Source organism: Orbilia oligospora, assembly GCF_000225545.1.
Source record: "Orbilia oligospora ATCC 24927 unplaced genomic scaffold scaffold00054, whole genome shotgun sequence".
NCBI classification, from domain to species: domain Eukaryota; kingdom Fungi; phylum Ascomycota; class Orbiliomycetes; order Orbiliales; family Orbiliaceae; genus Orbilia; species Orbilia oligospora.
The window spans coordinates 1,395,233-1,417,467 of record NW_011645611.1 but is presented as its reverse complement, the minus strand read 5'-3'; the positions used below and the strand labels follow the sequence as shown (position 1 = coordinate 1,417,467).

At 45.0% G+C, this 22,235-nt stretch overlaps 7 protein-coding genes across 7 annotated transcripts; 4 read left to right on the top strand and 3 right to left on the bottom strand.

Annotated features, from left to right (window-relative positions):
* Positions 1 to 256: 256 nt before the first annotated feature.
* On the top strand, positions 257 to 3,593 carry AOL_s00054g440 (uncharacterized protein; the record flags this gene model as incomplete). Its single annotated transcript, XM_011121756.1, has 4 exons — positions 257 to 374; positions 625 to 1,003; positions 1,111 to 3,453; positions 3,521 to 3,593. The coding sequence occupies 4 exons, from the start codon at positions 257 to 259 to the stop codon at positions 3,591 to 3,593; spliced, it is 2,913 nt and encodes a 970-aa protein (XP_011120058.1).
* A 1,758-nt stretch (positions 3,594 to 5,351) lies between these two features.
* Positions 5,352 to 7,710, bottom strand: AOL_s00054g439 (uncharacterized protein; the record flags this gene model as incomplete). Its single annotated transcript, XM_011121755.1, has 3 exons — positions 5,352 to 5,453; positions 5,526 to 7,576; positions 7,656 to 7,710. The coding sequence occupies 3 exons, from the start codon at positions 7,708 to 7,710 to the stop codon at positions 5,352 to 5,354; spliced, it is 2,208 nt and encodes a 735-aa protein (XP_011120057.1).
* Positions 7,711 to 8,484: 774 nt separating this feature from the next.
* On the top strand, positions 8,485 to 10,016 carry AOL_s00054g438 (uncharacterized protein; the record flags this gene model as incomplete). The annotated part of the gene is made up of 7 exons (XM_011121754.1): positions 8,485 to 8,661; positions 8,783 to 8,842; positions 8,941 to 8,994; positions 9,068 to 9,084; positions 9,166 to 9,403; positions 9,474 to 9,690; positions 9,751 to 10,016. 7 exons carry the CDS (start codon positions 8,485 to 8,487, stop codon positions 10,014 to 10,016), a joined length of 1,029 nt encoding a protein of 342 aa, XP_011120056.1.
* Positions 10,017 to 10,345: 329 nt separating this feature from the next.
* On the bottom strand, positions 10,346 to 11,630 carry AOL_s00054g437 (uncharacterized protein; the record flags this gene model as incomplete). Its single annotated transcript, XM_011121753.1, has 5 exons — positions 10,346 to 10,453; positions 10,514 to 11,067; positions 11,151 to 11,175; positions 11,247 to 11,376; positions 11,536 to 11,630. The coding sequence occupies 5 exons, from the start codon at positions 11,628 to 11,630 to the stop codon at positions 10,346 to 10,348; spliced, it is 912 nt and encodes a 303-aa protein (XP_011120055.1).
* A 1,074-nt stretch (positions 11,631 to 12,704) lies between these two features.
* Positions 12,705 to 13,960, top strand: AOL_s00054g436 (uncharacterized protein; the record flags this gene model as incomplete). The annotated part of the gene is made up of 3 exons (XM_011121752.1): positions 12,705 to 12,996; positions 13,107 to 13,840; positions 13,907 to 13,960. The coding sequence occupies 3 exons, from the start codon at positions 12,705 to 12,707 to the stop codon at positions 13,958 to 13,960; spliced, it is 1,080 nt and encodes a 359-aa protein (XP_011120054.1).
* Positions 13,961 to 14,463: 503 nt separating this feature from the next.
* Positions 14,464 to 16,232, top strand: AOL_s00054g435 (uncharacterized protein; the record flags this gene model as incomplete). Its single annotated transcript, XM_011121751.1, has 4 exons — positions 14,464 to 14,586; positions 14,657 to 14,833; positions 14,920 to 15,536; positions 15,617 to 16,232. 4 exons carry the CDS (start codon positions 14,464 to 14,466, stop codon positions 16,230 to 16,232), a joined length of 1,533 nt encoding a protein of 510 aa, XP_011120053.1.
* Positions 16,233 to 18,807: 2,575 nt separating this feature from the next.
* On the bottom strand, positions 18,808 to 20,277 carry AOL_s00054g434 (uncharacterized protein; the record flags this gene model as incomplete). Its single annotated transcript, XM_011121750.1, has 1 exon — positions 18,808 to 20,277. The coding sequence occupies one exon, from the start codon at positions 20,275 to 20,277 to the stop codon at positions 18,808 to 18,810; it is 1,470 nt and encodes a 489-aa protein (XP_011120052.1).
* Between the last annotated feature and the right edge of the window lie 1,958 nt (positions 20,278 to 22,235).

The following is a 22,235-nucleotide window of genomic DNA, read 5'->3' as shown; positions in this document are numbered from 1 at the left end:
ACCGATTGCGACTTTAATCCGTCTTTGAAGAAATTTTATCCGCTAGTTGTGAATTTCTATCCTTTTTGATTTAATTTTTTTTATTCCCTTTCTTTGATCAGTTATCATTTTTATTTTTTTCCCTTTCCAATTTCGGTGCCTTGGGACCATTCCTCGTGATTGTTTCGATTCGATCCATCGGAAACGTCTTGACGTATTTGACCATCTCGAAGGGAAATCTGCGACTGGCACTAACCATTTCGATAATTCACCACCAATGTCGATATCTATACCTAAAATTCGGGCGCGGAACCCAAGCGCAGATGCGCCAGACGACACTGACAGGCTTCAGGAAGACATTCGACCTACCCAGAGTGAATCCGACGCAGCCGAAGGTAAGGCAGCTGCCCCTCCACCAGGTCTCGTCTAAGCCTCTCGGCCAGTCGATTCCATGAATCCCAAGACTTTTTGCGATTTTATCCAGGCTTGACGGTGCGGGAAAGAAAGAAAGAAAGAAAGAAAGAAAGAAAGAAAGCCAGGCCTGAAGATCCACACGGGCGATATATATCGTATACGTATACGTGCTTTTTTGGCTAAGGTTGCTTATTTGTTATAATTTCTCCGGCATAACTGTGCTGTCTTTAGTTGAAGTCGAAGTACCGCCTGTCACATCCACACGCTCTGGTTCAGTTGTATCGCGTCCCACCCTCCAAACCAGTGATCTTTCACGCCAAACAACCGACTCTCTGAACTCGCCCAATTCGAATAGACTATCACCCAGACCTCAAGACAAGCCCTTCAACGATATCGCCATCGACCCTTTATCGCAGCATATCTTAAAAAGAACAGGGAGCCAGTTTACGTACCAACAGAGGTTACGACGTCAGGATACCAATGATAGCACCCATGGATCTCTTGGCGAGGACTCAGCGAACTCGTTCAAGGGTAGTGGGACAGCCACGCCTCCTGTTCGAAAGATGGACTTGAACTTACCATCTCTGCAAATGGGAAGCAAGGACAAGAAGTATGTTCCGTGCATAAGTGCATATTTCTGTCGTCGCACAGCATCCTTTCTTTCTTTCTTTTTTTGTTAATCCTCCTCGATAAGCTAACATCCATTTTCATTCACAGGAAAGGAGTATCGTTCCTCAGCCGTTTCATTGGAGGTGGCAAACGAAAAGAACCTACAGTCAACGAAGAAGATGATAGTGAATCAGTCATTGAGCAGCGAACTGAAGGGCTCGATGCAGCTGTATTTTCTCAACCTATCGGCTTCACACCGAAGTTCCCGCCTCCTCCAAAGTACATCCGTATACGCTCGCACAACAAGCATACCAAAGACTTTAATCACGTTTTCCTCGCACAGGAGTTGTTCAAGAACCCCAATCCGATAAAAGATGCAAGGAATGTCGTCGGGGAAGGGGAGAATGGATCGGCACCGACATTACCATCGATACCCATGGCGAAGCATAAGAGCGGTGCTATATGGTCCATGAAATTCAGTAAGGACGGAAAATACCTTGCAGTGGCCGGGCAGGATAAGATTGTAACTGTGTGGGAGGTTCTATGTTCCGAAGATGATCGTAGGGAACATGAAGAAGAGGAGAATACGCAGGGATTCGATGGGGGCAACAGTGGGGGTGTCCGCTTGAACGCCCCAGTCTTCCGCGCGGAGCCTCTGAGAGAATATACTGGCCATACAGCGGACATCCTTGACCTTAGCTGGAGTAAGAATAATTTCCTGCTGTCCTCGTCAATGGACAAGACTGTGCGGCTGTGGCACGTCAGCAGGGCGGAATGCCTATGCGCTTTCCAACACTCTGACTTTGTCACATCAATTCTGTTTCATCCAAAAGATGATAGGTTCTTCCTTGCAGGTTCATTGGATTCCAAATTACGATTGTGGAGTATTCCAGACAAGAGTGTGGCTTTCTCCGTGGAGCTGCCTGACCTGATTACTGCCGTAGCCTTTACACCCGATGGAAAGCACGCCATTGCGGGCTGTCTGTCTGGACTTTGTATATTCTACGAAACCGAAGGACTACGGTATCACACACAAGTTCACGTTCGTTCTTCACATGGAAGAAACGCCAGAGGTAGCAAGATCACAGGCATTGAAGCCCTCAATTACCCCCCAGATGATCCCAATGGCGGGGAGATCAAGCTTCTCATCACAAGCAACGATTCTCGAGTCCGAATGTATAACTTCCGCGACAAAAGCCTTGAAATCAAGTTCCGCGGAAATGAGAATACATGCAGCCAGATACATGCAACTTTCAGCGATGATATGAAGTATATTATTTGCGGCAGCGAAGACCGTAAAGTCTATATTTGGGACGTTCACGCTGGGATTGGCGAGAAAAAAACCAAGATCCCAGTCGAGTACTTCGAAGCACATAACTCGATCGTCACATGTGCCTTAATCGCACCTACGAAGACTCGTCAATTGCTCGGCCATTCTGGGGATCCAATCTATGATCTCTGCAACCCTCCTCCTGTCACATTAATCAGCCGTTCTGAATCATTCACTTCATCTATCAAATCACCAGTCAGAGCACCTGAAACCTCGGCGAAAATCGGGCGTGATCCCAACGCATACATATCCGAAAGAATAAAGGCCTCCAAGTCCAAACCAGCCGAGGAATCACCTGCATATGTCGCTCGTTCCCTCCACCTGGACGGAAATATTATCGTAACTGCAGACTACAATGGCAAGATTAAGGTTTTCAGGCAGGACTGTGCACATATCAAAAGAAAGAACGAGTCCTGGGAAACATCCTCGACCTTTTCGAAGAAAGTTCAGATGTTTGGTAGCGGAGGGAACAAACGTGTATCAGGTCAATTTTCAACCCATAACCCTCGTGATAGCATCCTATCATGGAGGAACAGCGTGCAGAGTCAGTATAGCTACGACTCAAGGATTGGAAGAACCTCAATGCAAGGCGGTCGGGAGTCTGCAGGTCGTGATTCCGCTGCCACAAGGGAGTCAACAGATGATAAGGATACCAGCGTCGTATCGTCCAGAAACAGAAGTTTATCACCGAAGAAAAGTATATCCACCATGTCAACCCAAAGTTTCGGTACTGCTTCCTCGAATGTTATACCCAAGATTGCTGTTTCGGAAGTAGTCTCTGGAAATGGAAATGGGCCTGTGGCGACAAGGTCACGAGCTACGTCGATTAACTCGATTTCAAGTAGTAATTTGAATATGCGCGGGAAGCTGGCCAAAGATCATTTGCCATCCATGACTAGCCCTTTGGCGAAAACAATCTCAAACGATCCCGCAGATTTAATGCTGCAGGAGAGTGGGAGATCGTTGGCGTTCTATAATTTGGCAGCGGCCCCGAGTACCTCCGTGGGATACCTGATGGCAGACGGATCAGACCGCCGGCCCTCTATTATCAGTTCGGCAGATAATACGGATGATGGATTCAGCAGTGAGAGTGATAATGACGAGGCGCTGAAGTGCAAGAGGTGAGGATCGATGTTTCTATCCGGAGTCCTGGGGGAAGTTCGGGGGTGGCTAACTAGGGGGAAATAGATGTGGAGGAACATCTTTCAGGGCGAAGAAGTCGAATCGACGGGGAGAAGCTAGACTTGTCTGCGCAAAGTAAGTGGTCTTCTGAGCATCTCCTCTCCTGCTTCTCGCTATTATCCAATCGCATCAAAGCTTCAACGATTGCGTGATACTAGCTGTTAATTGCGTGATCGTGGTCATTTTTCTGATATCAAACATTTAGTTGCAATACGCCATGCTAGAGTCATGACCTACATCCATTCGATGAGCCAATTCTGCAAGAAAATGTCCGGCCATATCCCTTTCTTTCCCAATGAACAGCTTCAACAAAAAGCAATGAAAACGATTTCACCGAGTTACCAGTTTGATTATGAATCAACAAAAGTTCTAGTCTCTTTAATATATCTTCGACAGGAATTAATGAAATGCAATGCATGATGCTTCTGTGGGCTGCAGGCTGAGTGGTTTTTTGTTCTGTCTGTTTTCTTTTCTTTTCTTCCTTGGAAATCTTGGCTTGCAGCTGGGAGCTTTTGGTATCGATAGATGCGAGGAAACGTCAAAGGCTTTTTTTTATGCAGGTTTCATCTCGCAGAGTCCTCCCTTTTTTTTTCTTCTTTTCTTTCCTTCTCCTTTCCTTTTGTAATTTCTTTTTTGTCAAGTGCGTATTAGCGACCTATATTCGAGATTTTTTGTTCGAAGATATCTTGTCAGTGGGTACGCATTACGGAATGTTCCCTTAGCTGTCGAGTATCGTCGTCTGGGGTTAATTATAATTTTTCGTATATATAATTCCCTTTTTTTTTAATTCACCTATGTTATGTCCCCCCCCCCCTTGTTTTCAGTTTTTATAGCATTTTTATTACCTAACGAAGCACGATTTGAAGGAGAGAGAGGCGTTAATTCAAGACGAGGGGGGTTTTCGGTAGTACCCTTTTTTTCTTTCTTTCTGAAGTCTTTTTTTTGGCTGGATCGTTTTATATGGCTTTTCGTATATACGCGTATGAGGAACGACAGTTTTTGGATATTGAACATGGCATATGTGTGTATGTATGTGTGTATGTACTGACCTACATACGGTCTGGGAGCATGTTATGATATCAAATTATAAAATTAATCATTATGGGATGGGGCTTGCAGGTTACCAGTTAACGTTAGCTAAGTAAGTAGCTAGTTTTGTTATCTTCTTTGATTCTGGGATATATGTGTGTACTTCCATCCTATATCTCTAATACTTCATGGAATAGTATAATAATTAATATAATACTTCATAGGTGGAATGTTACCTATCGTAGGCGTTGTAATCGAGAGGAAGAGTATGTTATCAAGTTCAATCACTTATGCATGCAGTGACTTCGAGTCTCACATACCCATTAAAGTTCCCCGATATCAATAGCTTTACGAAAGAAATATATATATTACATCAAGATGTATATTGTCTTTGGGGGGGTTAGTACTACCTGCCTACACAGATACTAGACCTAGTCTTATATTTTACAGTCGAGTATCTAGAATTCAACTCCCAGGATTCGATGTTTTATGATTTTGATAATATAATTAATTTCAGTTCTTTTATTTTTCCCTTTCAGCTCTTAGTTGGTTGGTTTTTTTCATGGTCTCGCAAGTTAAAACTAGGTCAACTGATTGTTCTGGCAGAACTCACACCCACGTTTGCCACATCCCACCGCCTTGATCTTTCCGAGTTATAGTAGAGTACTTCGAAAGAATCCGTATTGATAACGCCCAGGTAGTTGAATAATAATAAGTAAAACAAAGAAAGGAAAATAGAGGAGGAGGGGGGGAGAGGGAGGGGGAGAGAGAGAGATAACTAAGTGTGAGTAGGCCGCAATGCAACTGCTCACGATACAGGCCGTCTAGCCTTCAACCAAGCGTCCGCCTCTGCAAACTTCGGAGCGTCCTGAATCAAACCCTCAGGTGCAGCCTTAATGCCCGACATAATCTACCGAATCATAAGGGTTAGTTAAGATCCTCCATATTTTAACAAAATTAGGAATGGGGAAAAGAAACTTACAGCATCCCACAACCTAAACGCCTTACCAACATCCTCCATGACATCCACACTTTGTACGAACATCTGTGGAATCAATTGTTCCTTCTGGATCTTCAATCGTGTCTCGTAACTCGTCGGATCTTCCGTATTCGTCAATTCGTCCAGGTAAGTCTTAACTGCAATCCCCAGTCCAGCATTAACATCCTCCACAAATGGGATAGCCAGCCCGATCTGCTTCCAATCGCTTCTATCATTCCTATCAGCGTCCCCGTTCATCAATAGTGACGTTAGAACCATTTGCATCAAGTTCTCGAGGTTCTTGGACATCAGTCTGATTATTGAGTTATAGGTTAGGAGGGTTCTGCTCAATGGGCCGGTGTACCCGATGCTGTTGTGCCTCAGTTTTCCAAGGGAGGCGACGCGGGAGATCAAGCTGCAATATCGCCTATCCGCGTCACGGCCGGAGTATTGGTTAAGTGTATTCGGATCTGCGCGGAGCATCTTGGCTTTGAGTAACTCGATACCAAGGTAGCAAGCTTCTTCAAGCTCGTCGTTGTGATCAAGGGTACCCAGCGCTGCCGAAAGTACTTTACCCCATGGAGTAAGGAGGTGATCCTTGTCGATAAATTCACGAAGACGAAGGGTCCTCCAGAATACATTCAGAATCACCTCATTGGTTGTCTTTAGAAGATTCTCGTTTGACTTTGTGGTGTATGTTTTCGCAGCCAGATCTCTATTACTCAAGCCTGTAATAGCGAATCCTAGCAACGAATTTCCGGGGTTTGCGGCCAATGCAGATGCAAAGACGCTTTCCTTAACATTCCACGAGCTAGTAGATTCGTAAAGGCCGGCGCTGAGGTCCTTGTATTGTACTAGTCGGGGATTCGGCTTGTCGTACCAGTAGATAACAGAGATCTTTCTGCTGTTCCACCAGTGTTGGAGGGGTTGGGAAAGGAGGGCGAGGGATTGGGCGCGCACGGTTTGTAGGCCTTCTAGAAATACTCTGTAGGACTCATTTTCTCCGGCATCGAGAGGTGGGAGCTCATGCAGCTCGCCGCTAACGATCATATCGAGGACGGAAGACCCAATAACGCCACGGGAGAGGTAGAAGTAAACTTCTTCTGGGAGGCGGTTGCCCATGAATTCATGCATATCACCTGGAGCATCATCAATGCTCATCGGCTCAATGTAACCTTCATCAGTAAGAATGGGTTGGTGCTTGATAGCTAGCCTTGCTCGTCTATATTTGTCGAGGTAACCGGAGTCCTTGATCGCCGGCGATTCGCTGTACTGGTTTACTATACCAGTGGCGCTGCGGCATGTCTTAAGGAAATCCAGGCAAGTCTTGAACAAAGACGAGTTTTGCTTCTCGAGGATGGGTAGTGTGGGACAGAAATCGAACCCGGAGAGGATGCAGGCATCGATGAATTGTTCGTGATTGAGTCCTCCTAGGTCCTGCATGATGGCCTTTTTGTTGAGACACGAAAATGAGTTACGCGCGAAGCTAAATCCCGTGATGACCTTATCGACATCGTAGAAGAATACTTCAGCAGGGCCGAAGATGGCATCGATGAATTGCTTTGGGTGGCGTTCGAGATACACAAGTTGCGCCCAAGCAGCATAAGGCGCGACCTGGAATTCTACATTATTCTCGACGAGGATCTGCCTTAGGAACCTATATACCTCGACGGGTTGTAGAGAACCAGAGTCGCCAAACGCCTCAACGGCCTGAGTCGCGTGTCCAATATCATAAAGCTGCCAGGCCACGCTGCGGTTCTTAGCAGCTACCTCGGATGTCGACGATGCCTTGTCGGTTCTGAGGAATTGGATGCCACTGAAAACAAATAATGGTTTGATACCGGCCTGGTGCCATTGTGAGAGGTCATCTTCGATTTTGTTTTTAAGACTGAATGGAAACCCGCCGAGGGCCGGAACGAGGGGTTCTTTCGTGCCGGGGCCATCAATTATCTTCTTTAAATAGTTTCCAGCGTCGATTCCGACGACTGCATCTTTGAGGACGGATATTGGGAGGGTTTGGAGGCGGTTACTAGACCAGGCATCGAAGTTTCGGACTGTAAAGGAGGGGGGAAGAAGTTAGATATGTCATTGGGGGGTATGGCTTTTAGAAGCTCTATTTGAAGATGTGCTTACTTGATCCACCTATCGAAAGGGGAGTTACGGTCCTTGGTGGTCCCGGCGCAGGCATTTTTGTGGTTGTTGAAGCGGTTGAGGGAGGGCGCTGTTTAAGTTTAAAGACGAAGCTAGCACGTCGCTATGGTATATAAGGTGGTTAGTATTACAGGAAGGGATAGAAACAAGAAAGAGAAAAAATAAGGCTATTAGGAAGATTGGAAGAAACAGTAAACCCCCGGATGGTGCCGATGATGCCGATGATGATGGGTAGTCGATAGGATGTCTTCGAGGAAGGTGGAGGTTGAAGGTTGAAGGTTGAAGGTGAATGTCGAATGAAGGTCACAACATCCCCACAGACAGACCAGACGGATGGCAGCCCAGCTTCGGTCAATGCCAATCCGCCACAAATTGGTACTTACAACCTGCAAACCACACAACGTGCACGTTTCAACACGATAAACTGCAACGTTCCTCCTATTTTTAGTGCCTCCCGTATAGGACACTCATAAAGTTTAGCTAAGCTAAGGTAGCGAATAGCGAATAGCAGGGATATCGATATGTCGATATCATTGCATTGGGCATGCGCATCTTGATTCGATTATGGATAGCTCTCTAGTATACATGTATATGTATCGGGTACCGGGTGTATCAATATCAAGTTAATCGTATAAACTGTCTTACAACCTTCCCAATCCATTAATCTCCTTGATATCGAATCCCGGTTCTAGCGCTGTATTTTCACCGATAAGGTCGTATGTGCCTATAAAATAACCTTCAATCTGTATCGTATTGCCCTACAAACAAACGAAATCATCTATACTATAGCTATAATACCTTGTCTCAAACTATGTCTACCGCAGAACCAACTCCAGCGACAGCTCAAATCCCCGTCATCAATGTTTCCCAAATCGACATTGAAACGGCAGACCGCCTAGTTGATGCGGCAGCCACGTTCGGGTTCATCTTTGTCGAGCTCGAAAGCACGAACATCGATTACAACAGTGTGCAACACATGTTCCAGTTGGTATGATCATATAATATCAAATCTCTCTCCATTGCATAGTGGCAAAACTTGTAAAATGCATTACTCTTTTCGAAGCATTCCAGGGAACCGGTTTTAATAGTGGTGTTTAATATATTTTTAGTCGAAGAAGTTCTTTAGTTCTCCAAGAGCGGAGAAGGAGAAGTGCGCGATATCGGAAAACGTATGTTAAACATCCTTCTCCCCCGTCCAGCAACATAATATGCATGTCTGTCTCGAAACTAGAGTTGTAATTAAAGGTATGAAATGGAATATGTATAGAATAAAGGATGGAGTTCTATGCTCTCCGAGACTTTAGATCCGGAGAACCAATCAGTAAGTTGTTTTGTTCTATCTAATCGTCTAGATTGCGCGGTAACTAGCATGCGATACTAACATCACTCCATAGCGAGGAGACTTCAAAGAGTACGGCCGTCCATCGATATCCCATCTAACCCTCAAAATATCGAATTGGATATTTGGCTAAATAACTTATATAACATGTAGAGCTCTTAATTTTGGCGAATTCAAAGATGGTCACGCCCAACAACCTCTCCCAGATTCTCTAGTCGCAGATGAATCAACCCTTAACGATTTCTTCACATCATGCCATAACCTATGCGTCCGCCTCCTTCAGCTATTCGCCATGGGTTTAAAAATAGATGAAGAAGCAGGCGGTAAAGACTGGTTCTCATCACGACATGATCAATCTGGTCCTTCTGGGAGCATATTACGATTATTACACGTTTGTGCTTCCCATTCCTTTGGTTAGTTTTATTTGATATATATTGACCGGCAAGTGGCGGCGATGTTAGTACCCCATCATCCCCTCCGACGCAAATTACGTCCCAGGAAAAGATATCCGAGCAGGTGCCCATTCAGACTATGGAAGTATAACACTTCTTTTCCAAAGACCAGGGCAGGAAGGATTGGAGATTCTATCGAAAGGATGGCAACCAGTTCCGGTTCATCCAGAGTCCGTGGATACGTCCCGTCCACCACCGATTTTGGTTAACATCGGTGATTTATTGTGTACGTTCCTCTTTGAACATTCTTCGATCATTAATATAGAGCTAACTGGTTGCAACCTAGCATACTGGACCGGTGGGTATCTCAGGAGTACAGTTCACCGGGTAGTAGTACCACCCACCGCAAGCATTAGCGGAGAAGATAGGTACTCGATGGCATTCTTCTGTCATCCCGTTGATACGGCGCTTCTTGTGCCGGTACCCAGTACATTCCTTCAAGAGAGAGGTAAAAAACGAGGTGCAATGGAAGCAGAATCCCAAGGGAAAATAATCACAGCTGCAGAACATCTCAAGGGTAGATTGGCAGCTACATATGGTTGGAAAAAGTAAACCATTCTATTTCTATTGTCTAATAGTGAATATACTAGTACTCTTCGGCCAAGAAAAAAAACCGATGCCTGGGGATAACTCTGAGCCGGAGGCATCATGGAGCTCCTAAACATAAAGGAGACTCAATGCTAGTTTAATTTCCACCGTAAAATATTAAACCCCATCGCTTTCACTCCGAATCAAAAAACTTTACCGGTTAAAGTATCAGACTTCGGATCATTTATTTACAGGTAGATACCAGTAATAATATGTACTCTCTGGAAATAAAACCCCGAAATTAAAAAGTAGCTTCCCAAGCTTAAAAAAAAAGTATATGAAGACTTTGGTCATTATAATACCCTCCTCTCGATAGACTCGATAAGCTTGTTAGTTTGCTCTGCTAACGACAAGGTCAGGACCGTATGCGGTAATATCCTGGCCAAATGAGCCGTGACACCCTGTAATTATAACATGTTAGCTAATAAGTCCATATATCGTTCAGTAATACGGCAACATACCTTGTAAAGTGCAAACACTCCCTCAGTCTTAATAGTCTTGACAAAACAATCCGCCAAACTCGAGTACAAATTCCCATTCTGGTTATACATCCTCGACATGACGGTATCCGGCGGATGCATAACGATACAAACCGCCACGCCACTACAACTACTAGCGGCAATATGTTTCAGCGGCCCTTCTTCTAGTAACCCATACTTTTCTATCTGTCTTTTCGCGAAAAAGTATGTAGGCAATTGAACACTGCTCCCGGCACCAGTCCTGACAATGGCACTGGTGACACCACGGTATAATCCTTTAAACCCTTCGGCAGAATATATTGTTCTACCTGCTTCAACGAAGTTTTTGTAAGGGTGCTGAGTACCGACTGGGAAGGCGGGAGAGTAGGATTGTAAACGGGTTTTGAAGAGGAAAAACGGAGATCCCGCGATTCCACCGATTATACCGGATGTTGCACCAGCGAAAACATTGATATAAGGGATTTGGTGCCTGGAGTCGCCGGTGAAGAGGCGTGTGGCCGTGGAGCGGATTGGTTCGTAGAAACCGAGACGGCAGCCTATATGGTGTTCTAAGTCAGCACTTGATGTTCCAATAACATATAACGGGATGACAATATTGTGCACATCGTCGGAGGCGTACCGTTGAGGAGAATCTGGTAGATATACTACAATTCCAATTAGAAAACTTCTTCTCCTTCTATTTTATATATTTTATGGTGGGGGCGGGGAGGCATACAGCACAACCGAGTCCCTTCTGAGTGCCCCGCACCCCCTCAGTCTTATAGATAAGATGAAGTGCCTGAAAGATACCGGTGTAGATCTTCTTAACGTGTGCTCTCGATGCTAGTTCGCCCTGAAGCTGTAACCTTTAGATACGATTGATGCCGAGCTGTCAGCGAACCGCAACGGCAATATACTGTGGAAATTTGCGAACTAAACAGTACTATATTCCATCCGGATCTCTGGAGGATTGTTGGAGGAATATGCGCATTACGAATCGAAGGAAGAAGAAAAAAGGATTCTACCTTGTCTTGACGACCTCGAAGGGATTTGTAACCGTAACGGCACCACAGGCAGCCAGCCCGCCGGCAATGAATCCACCAATTGTCGTCTGCGGCATGGCGACAGTGCAACCCCTCGAAGCCTACTAACGATATCCCTCTTGCGACCGCGATTGTGGCAGCGATATGTCGGTAATGAAGATAGAGGAGAGGATGAAGAGGATGAAGAAAAAATCTTTTGGGTTTGCCCTGTTGTCAATATTATTTTTGTCTTGAGTTAGAAGGTAGAAAGTGTTTATATATAAGGACACTGTCGCCGCTGAGTATTTTAAGAGCTGTCGCAGATTTGGAGCATTTTTGAGCTCGCTAAGTCACAAAGGAAAAGGAAAAGGAAACTTCGAGGTCATAGTTTAAAGCCAGCCAATCTGCATCATCGTCATGAGCACCGCGGTTCCGAGGAAGATTACATTACATCAATATTCCGCAGGAACGAAATAAAGTGGTTGAACTAAACAGTCCAAAGGTTTTACAAATTTGGCCGAACCGGACACGACCTCTTTGAAGGAGTAGCACGGGTAAATGCGGGTACCTTTACTCGAAACTAAACCAGAATCTTCTCTCGTTTTAATTTAAGCAGGGAAAAACCGACCGGGCAGGTACCCCTGCGGCAAGCGGTACGAGCTTAACTTGCTCCGGGTTCGATGAGACTTCGCTATTCCGAATTTTCGGTGGAATATGCGATGGCGATGCTCAAGAAGGTTGCGAGATGCGATAGATCTCCATTCCGCGGTGGGGTTATCGTTAAATCGATATCCGAGTCTATCCTATACTCTTCATTCAAGGTAGCAATCGAATCCGAGATCGGAATGAAGAAGAAAGTGATTCGAACATACTAGCACAAACTTATGTATGTAAGTACATACTTCCATACACAGACTGTAGCTCTATAATCACCAATCAAAACCCCCCGATATCATACCTGTGGGGCATATTCTTGAGCCTTGAGCAGCTGAGTAATTGGGGGTTCGAGATGTACCGATGTCCTGCATGGAAGGTGGATGTGCTTGGGATGCTTGGGATGCTTGGTGCTGGGGATGCTTGGAGCGCTGCTTGGCGTGGAGGTTGTCTGGATTGCAATACAAACTCGAAGCGTCGGAATTGCAAGTTAGCGCGACATCCAAAGAAACCCAGACATGTATTCCTCCACCGCTCAACCCTCTGCAAAACGCCTCGCCGACGTGATCCAGTCCTATCGTCCTGCAAAGTCTCTTCGTAATTCTTCTCCGAACTCTGTCATCACATCACTCGACTTCGACGATACGGGAGAGTGGTTGCTGGCTGCCTGTGATGATGAGTCCATCCAGCTGTACGATTGCAAGCTAGGGAAACACTCAAAGGAACTCTTCAGCAAGAAGTACGGCGTCCACCTCGCCAAGTTCACCCATAATCACACAAATTGCATCTATGCCAGTACCAAGCAGGATGGTATGCCTTTTGTATATCTCTTCTTGTCTTTGTTATTTCTTTCTTTCTTCCTTTTTGAGATTCGGTTGGAAATAGGCTGATTAATGGTGGTGACGATGATGATGATACAGACACAATACGCTACCTTTCCCTGCATGACAATTCTTTCATCCGATATTTCAGAGGTCACAAGCAGCCTGTCAATAACCTTGAGATCTCGCCCTTAAATGACCTCTTTCTCTCTTCATCGCTCGATAACACCGTTCGCTTCTGGGACCTGCGATCCTCAAACTGTGCCGGTTGCCTCAACATCGATGCTCCTGCCCAGATCGCCCATGACCCAACCGGCGTCTCATTCGCTGTCGCCTCGCACCACCATTCCCATCTCTTCCTCTACGATATCCGAATGTTCGATAAAGAACCTTTCGCCATGTTTCCAATCTTAGACGACGAATACCTCAAGCAATTCAGCTACCCTCCCATGATGCCTGAATGGACGAAGGTCGAATTTAGTAACGACGGCCGTCTAATCATGATCGGTACTAACGCCAAGGTCCACTACATCATTGACAGTTTCAAAGGTGAAATAAAGTGTAGACTCCAACGGAAGGGTCCGACACCTGTAGGCAGAGATGGGAAGTGGGATATGTTGAAGGCGAGCGGAGACGTTTGTTTTTCGCCCGATGCTGGATTCGTCGTCGGTGGCCAGGATAAGGGACTGGCCATGTGGGATTTGAGCATGAGAAAACTGGATAAGGATAGGAATTTGATGCCATTCATGGAGTTGGAGAGTCCGAAAGGACCGGCTAGTGTAGTGGCCTTCAATCCGAGAAATCATATCTTTGCGACGGCGCACAAGGAAGTCGTGAGTTCATCCTACTGGTATCCTTATTCTCTTGATATTTTTATAGCTAACCAACTACTCCTATAGTCCTTTTGGCTTCCAGACCAGCACGTGTCGTTGCCATCCCCGTCGAGAGATTAGATACTCACATACTTACCTATATTAATTTTGATATATTATGTACATGCAGGGGTTCTACGATCGTTCCAATAGACACTTTTGATACACAATCACTTTTTTTTTTTTTTTTGGTTCCCCTCATATACTTTTACAGCCAGTATACCACTGAATTTGACAGAATCCAAAGACAATGATGCTTAACTCGAATACCCTCATTGAATGTGTAAATAAATTGTGAATTCATTTGAGGCCATGGTGCCCATGCAGCCAATCGGTTGAAACCCTGCAGCTCGTATGATGTAAACTTTCGGCTATCGTCGTTTCACACCAAAATTCCGCTTCTAGAACTTCAACCTTTCCAACCCTCAACCTCGGATCCCCCACCAAAGCCCGCCCCACACCATCCACCCGCTCCAATTGTACATACACCACCCCTTCCCACGCACTCTCCCTTCTACCAATCCCTAACCTTCCAAGCCGGCTACTGGATCCTTTTCAAAAAAAAAAAAAAATAAAAACCGGGCATGGTCCTACGACAGTTCTGCACGGCACGCACCGCAAGCCGGGCTCTATCAATTTCTTCGCACGCGAGATCGACGATTGCGATGCCCCTCCGCGCGAGAATCGGAGTGAATGCTATGGCGCAGGTATTTCTACTTCAATATCCTCTGACCTTGCGGTCCGAAATACTAAGTGCTTTGGTGTTCAAAATCACAGACTTCCCGTTCCCAATCGACGGCTGCCACTGCTACAGCTCCTGCTGAAACAGAGAATACAGAAGACGATGTCCTCTTCGATTCCATAAAGGGTGTTAGAACAATCACTCTCAATAGACCCCAGAAGCTCAATGCTCTTAGTGCATCCATGGCTGGCAAGATACTGCCTAGATTACTCGTACGGCACCTCTTCACCTTCACCATCCCAAATCCCCCATTTCATTTTTACCCAGCTAACCTCAATGATGATATTGAATAAAACAGGAATGGCAAAAATCTCAAATGGCAAACGTAGTAGTCATCAAAGGCACCGGAGACCGTGCATTCTGCGCCGGCGGTGACGTCGCCGTCCTCGCCGAACAAAATCGTATGGGACCCGCAGGTCAACAAGCTTCAATCGACTACTTCGCCCTAGAATACAAACTCGACAACCTCATCGCCAAATACACAAAACCCTACGTCGCCTTCATGGACGGCATAACCATGGGTGGTGGTGTCGGTCTCTCCCTCCACGGCCACTTCAGAATCGCAACAGAACGTACACTATTCTCCATGCCGGAAACCACCATCGGTTTCTTCCCGGACGTCGGTGCTAGTTTTTTCCTCCCTCGTCTTGATGGATATCTAGGTACCTATTTGGCATTGACCAGCGAACGACTTAAGGGCGTACAAGCCTATTGGGCCGGTGTGGCGACGCATTATATCCATTCCTCGAGTTTGCAGGATTTACAGGACAGACTTGCGGAATTGGAGTTCAACGACCATGATGATTTACAATGGAGGTTGGAGCATATAAATTCTACGATCGAGGAGTATACGACCGGATTACCGCATAACGAGCCATTCAAACTTGCTGGAGAGACGAGGGAGGCTATTGATCGGTATGCCACTCCCCTCCATATGATTTTACCTTGTATAAAAAAAGGGTGTATAAAAAGGCTAACACCTGGGAAATATAAAGATGCTTCCGTTACAACACCATCGATGAAATAATGCAAGCCCTTAGAGATGAAGACTCAGAATGGGCGAACAGAACAATCAACACCCTCCGCAGCCGTTCCCCCATAGCCCTCCGCGTAACCCTCCTCGAAATGCGTTACGGTGCAGCCTGGACTATCAACACAGCCTTCATGCGAGAATTCCACATGGCCCGAAAGTTCATGAACCACGGCCTCCACCCTGACTTTGTCGAAGGTGTAGAAAAGCAACTAGCAAAACCTGTAGAAGGGTTTAAGCAACCCCCTGTTTGGAGACCAGCTAGTATTGAGGAGTCAACGGATGCGATGGCTCTGAAGTACCTTGAGATCGAGGATGGAGCTCCAGCACTAGATTTGGTTACGGTTCATAGAGAAACCGATTTTTCGAATTATCCGCATGCATGGTTGGGTTTGCCGTCGGAGGATGCGGTTAAGGTCATGTTGGGTAAAGGGGAGAGGAAGACGGCCGGGGAGTTGGAGAAGGCGGTCTTGAAACAATGGGATGATAAGTTGGGTGTGAAAGAGAAGTTGAAGGATGTATTCCAGAGGAAGATTCAAGAGGGCGCTGATGGGATTGTGGAGTGGAAGGTTGAGGCGTAGTAGAGGTCAGATATAGATGTGGAGGGAGGTACCTACTTTTGTTATATGTCGATAGGGTTTGTATATATACAAGCACTGGGGTTGTAGATGTTATGATCAGTTCGATGTACGATTATATACAATATGATGTTTACTGGCGAATGAGCTATAGCTTTCCTCTACACGATTGAGTTTGCATAATAAATATCGAGATTGTATGAAATGCATAAATATCTGTACCACCCGACTATCACGATATAAAATAATCCACACGGACAGACAGATGCCAATTGATAAATATTGATAAATACAATTGATGATATACCTAACATTCAATGATATTTACATAAAATCACATCTTCACTACTCGCAGCCAAGCTTAGTAAGTATGACCCATGCACAGCCGTGCAAAGCTTAAGAAGGATCGGAGAACACCTCCGTTCAATGATGAGCTAGAGATCACTAGTGTTATCTCGGGGTTTTCCATCGATTTTAACCACCATACGCATCATATACATGCATCAGCTGCTTAACCTAGCCGGCCGGCCGTCTACCCAGACCCAGAACCGGTCCAGAGATCTAGAAAGGAAAAAAAAGTCAAAATGTATGAAAGTGCTAGCGTTTCGTGATCCTGTACAAGCAAGGAAAAAAAAGCTTATCAGACTTCCTTTTTTCCCTTTTTGCCCCGAGTATTCTCCCACCAAAAAAGAGCTTGGAACCTAGCTAGCTAAGTAGGTAAGTAGGTATAGCTAGGTCTGGCCTTACCAAAGCCGCGTCAACGGGGGCTTTTGAGCTTGCCATCGACTATGACTAGTGATCTTCAGCCACATGCACACGAAAATTAAATTTTCGTTAAAACGGTAACCGGGGATATATGTTTCGGATAAAGAGGGATGACAGGTTTGCGCTTTCCAAGGAAAAACGAAATATATACATGCATGTATACACTGAATAGATATAGAAAAAAGTAATTCGAAAGGTACTAGATACTAATCGAATACATCTCTCAAAAACCTACCGAGTATCTTAGTTATAGCTAGCTTCCAGGTCTGGGTGCGGGACAAGCTAGTTAGTAAGTTTTTCTTTTCAAAAAAAAAAAAAAGTTATAAAGATAACGTTCACGTGCACATGCATACTGGTAGTAGAGAGAAAAGTAAAAAGTAATGAAGTATGAAAATATCTTTGTAAGTTTCATTTTTTTGAGTTAATCCACATTTGTTTTGCTAAAGCTATCCCTCTATAATCTTTCTTTTCCCTTTGAAATTCCTGTTTTTTATCTTTTTTTCATTTTTTTCATCATCCCCTTTCACATGGTCCCAGACTTTTTGTTCTAATTCTCCTGGGGTTCATCTCATGTCGTAAAAAAAAAAAAAAATTTAAGATAAAAAAAATTATACAAAAAAAAAGAGAACATCGTTCATAATCCATCGTAAATCATCGTCAAAATGTGTGTACTAGAAAGGAAAGTAAGGAACCGAACCAGAAAGGATTCCGATCGCCGCATAAAAAGGCTTCCAAAGCATTCACTGCAGGCAGGAAATGAAAAAAAAAAAAAAAGAATAAAACGTGAATTCAAGAAAAGAAAAAGAATAAGAAGAGGGGAATCAGTAGTTAATGTGGTTATCTCCGTATATTCGTTTGTTTTTTCTGCCAAAGATCCAATTGCAATAGAGAAATTGTCGACCAAAGTGTTTCGTCCAATACCCCATTTATCGAGGTGTGATTGATTTTCAAGTGTTTTTGAATGAAGCTTCGACCTATCCCTCCCCCCCGTCTTTAGGGGAAGAGATAGACAAGCGTACCAGTTGGGGGGTGGCGAGTGTGATAAAAATGAAACAAATGCAAAGGCAACTGCATAAAAACAGAAAGGAAGGAGACAGTAGTAAAGAAGTAACAGCCAAATGGTATCTCCGGGTGTGGAACTCCCGAGTTTTTCCTGCCAACAAAAGAGAAGAAGAAGAAGAAGGTGTCCGTTAAGTAGAAATACAAAGTTTTTTAACACACCGAAAAAGAAAACTCCCAGATATCGATACCGCCAGCGCCAAAAAAACAAAAAACAAGATATACTAGACTGAATAAGAAGGGAGGAAAGAACACACCAAGCCACCCATGAGTTTTCGATAAAGCAGATAAGAACATGGATAAATCAACCAAAGGGCTTTTTTCTGTCTTTCAGCCAAATAAATCATCACTAAAATTTTATAACGACCAAATGTATTTTGGAGAAGTGAAGCGAGGAGGGGAGAGAAGGGGAAAAAAAAAAAAAGAAATTTGCGAGGTGGAAGAAAAAGAAAAAAAAGAGGAAAACGAAGAAGAAAAACCTGTCAACTAAATGTTAAACTTCCTTAATATCCGAGAGGCGTTTGTCCAATCAATATGCAAGAAGGGTGATGGTGTCGACCAATGCATGGTTGGTCTTATGGTGTAGGAGGGGCATGTCGATACGAGCGAGCGACTTTGCGTTGATGTGGTAGAGGTAGCTAGGCGACTGAGTGCGGGGTAGATCTCTCTGCCGTGTTTAGCCCCACCAAGGACCTTGTCCAATACCACATAGCGTGATGGTGGTACCTGAAAACAGCCTGGAAGTTAAACCAAACTAGTCGTAAGCAGGTGGAGATGCCGCGAAGTCGTCGTGAAGGACGGTGAGCTGGTCACCAAGAAGGAGCTTCTGGAAGTCATCGTCGTTGAAGTCGAGGAGCTGTGACTGTTTCAGGACCTCCGATTCGACTTCCTGGAAGCTGTGGAACTCGTTGAGCCAGGCAGAGCTGCTACTACCCATGTTTGTATGGAAGCTCTCATCCGTTTTAACGATTCCGTTGATTCCGGCGGATTTCGCAAGGCTATTGGCTAGGCGAGCATCCTCCCTCTTCTTGGCGGCTTCTTCGCTGTCTGCTACCAGGTACTTTTCTGATTCATGTTGCAGATATTGCTCAATTGCTGGGTTCCCGCATCCGTGGTGGGTCAGTACCATTTGCTTGAGTCTTAGGACGTCGCCACGCAACTTCACAAGAGTAGCATTCAAAAATCGGTTCTGTTGGACTAGAAGTCGACTCTTCTCCTCCAAACGCTGGTTCATGATCTTCTTCTTCTTTCGGCACTTGCTGGCAGCAATTCGGTTGCGCTCTAAGAAGCGCGCTCGCTTGTCTGATTCATTGAGTCTGCCATCAAGATCATCATCGCCGTCGTCTTCGACTTCTACGGATGACTTCTTCCTCTTTCGGCCAGCTGTAGAGTTGAGTAATTGAAAGTTAGGCGTTGTAGGACTAGTAGGCTCTGCCTTGATCTCAGCCGATGGGATATTTTCAGTAACAAAGATTCCATCCATTCGTGAAAACGGTGTAGTGGCTGGTGTATCCGAGAGCAATCTCTGCCTCGACCTAGTGGCGGGCTTCGCTAAGCATTCGACACCTCGGGGAAGGGTTTGTCTCCTTGTTCTTATACTCTCTGTTCTTTGTTCAGTGATTGGGACTCCCATAGTATTCGAATTCCAAGTCTGAGGCAAGGACAGATTTCTTTTCAAATTGGTCTGTGAGTTATCAAGGTTTTGAATATTCGAGTTCTTCCGAGTAGCCACATGTTCGGCAGGTGTCGAAATGATGAACTGTTCCCTCGCCATGATGGTGTTCGGTGTTAGTTCTTCCGGACTAGTGATGGGTGTTATCGATGAAACAGGACTATCAGGAAATGTAGTTGCAATCGAGTCGAAAGCGAACGGACTCGGACTACGAGATAGTCTTAGATGTGAGAGAAGTGAAGAGCCTGTAGCATTTAAAGATTTTGGTGACTGTTCGGGTGTAAGAGTTTGATCGAGTTTAGTATTTATCGCAGGCAGAGTTTCGTCCCTGATGAGTCTGGGCTTGTCGGGATGAAGATGTTCTTTCCGCGTAGATGCAGATAGAGCGGCAAGGTTACCTGGAGTAGGTGAGCCGGCAAAGAATTCATCAAACGGATTCATGCCGTCATTGAAAATTGAGTTAAAAAAGTTAGGAGTGAGCGTGCTGGAAGGGAGGGCTTCCACGGTGAGGGCACCGCCTGCAATTGTCGGTTGTTTTGCAACGGCAGCCATTTTGAATGGAATTGTACTGTAGGAGCAACTGGAAATATAAAAAGAAACAAAAAGGAATTGTGATATATCGATATTAAATACGTCAGTCGGTCGAGCAGATTCGGGGCTTCCCGGCTCGAGATCTTAGGAGGATCTGATTATATATCTTATATTGGATTCTTCCTTCTCCAGGACGAGGGAGTATTATTTATTGACGTGGTTGCGTTGCCGAAGATGTTTTCAGGCAGTTATAAGATGGTATCGGGAGAGGGGCTGTATGTCGATAGCTTGTTAGCTCTGTAACAGCTTAAGGGATTTAAATCAAATCAAATCAAATCAAATCAAAATCAAGTCGGTTAAACAGGTCAGGTATTTAAATTGAAGAAACGATCGGAAGATAAGAAAGCAACATGCCATGGAGCAGCTGCAGACAGGTCCCATATAAAGTCGGGCATTTCACGGAACAAGCAGTACCAGGTGGGATTAGTGAACTAAAGCAGACAGGGCGATATCAATTGACAGCAACGAAACCAAACTAGCCAGCTTGGGGGTGGGACGCGGGTCTAGATGCGGTTCAGGAATGTCGACGTGCGCAAAAGTAGCTTCGTCGTACAGAGCCGGACCCAAAATTCACACTGTAGCTAGCGGCATTTTTCAGAATGGCTTGGTTGCAAGCCATTTTTAGGTCTGCTATCTCTAAACTCGACAAGGAAATTCCATATTCGAGAAGGATGAAAACCCCCCTTCTGATTGGCATTGAAGTGCAGGCAGGCAGGCAAGCAGGCAGGCATTGGTGGGGAATCGGGAAATACAGTCTCGAAAACCTAACTGACAGGGGAGCGTGGACTTACGTTGGATTCGGGTTGGTCAACTTGCAATTGAGAGCGAATTTTTCTTTTGGAATTAACTCTCAAGCCATCGATGGATGTCTTCGCTGGCGGGTAGACCCAAGTTCCGGCGGCACTGTGGATACCGTCACGAAAAAAACGGGTACTTGGTGATGAATATTAGTTGACGTTAGATGACCGATGCAACGGTGTGGATCGGATCAGGTCTAAGCTGCTAGGCAGCCCGCCTTTGAGTCTTCTTTTGTTTAAACACTCTTAAAAAATATCAATAACGGACTTCGAAAGAGACCGTCGACTGTTTTACTGTCTTCGTACGGCTTGTTCCGGGGTGGAATGAAAATGTAATTCGCAAACGTCCAAATAGCTTCCGCTACTTCCTCTTTTCGAACAAACCCTTCTAATCGGCTTTGTTTGTCGGAGTTAACAACTTGGAATAAAGTGTCTTCCTTTTATTCTTTTTTTTATATTTTATTTTTGAAACCCGCCTTTTTCTCTCGATTTGATTTGGATGAATGAAGTTCTTTGTTAGAACAAGAGTCGTCTGGAATAAATTGATGAATGTTGATGGATCCGGCTGGTATAAATACGTCTGTGAGAACACCCCGGCGCGAAATACTGGCGATCGAGGCACAAACAAACGTCAGGATCTTCAGTGAACAAGGTAAGTATTGCCTGTTGGAGTCTATTGTCGGCAACCGGCAAGCCTTTTGTAGTTAGAGATAGATATGATGCTGTTCTCAGACGATATGGCCTTGATATCTATTCCGACGTTGGCAAGGCGCTGTGGTGTATCAATTCCGAAACGACGTGAACGTTGAGCAAGCAAGTAAAGCAAGCAAGCAAGCGAGCGAGCGCAGATTGAGGGTTGATTGATTGATTGATTGGTTGATTGATTGCCTTATCGAAACCTTTCTTTCTTTCTTTCTTTCTTTCTTTCTTCCCTTTGAGTCTTCTATTCCTTTCTCTGCAGACTTGAGGTGGATAGTTAAGAATTAAAAATGCACGGCATACAGAGTTTATATATACAAAATGAACCAGCAAGTAGCACACACGCGCATAGGAAACAAATAGAAAGCACAGACGGAGACCTTTGAGGGCGTTACATATGGTTGTTTCCTTGGATATTTGGCC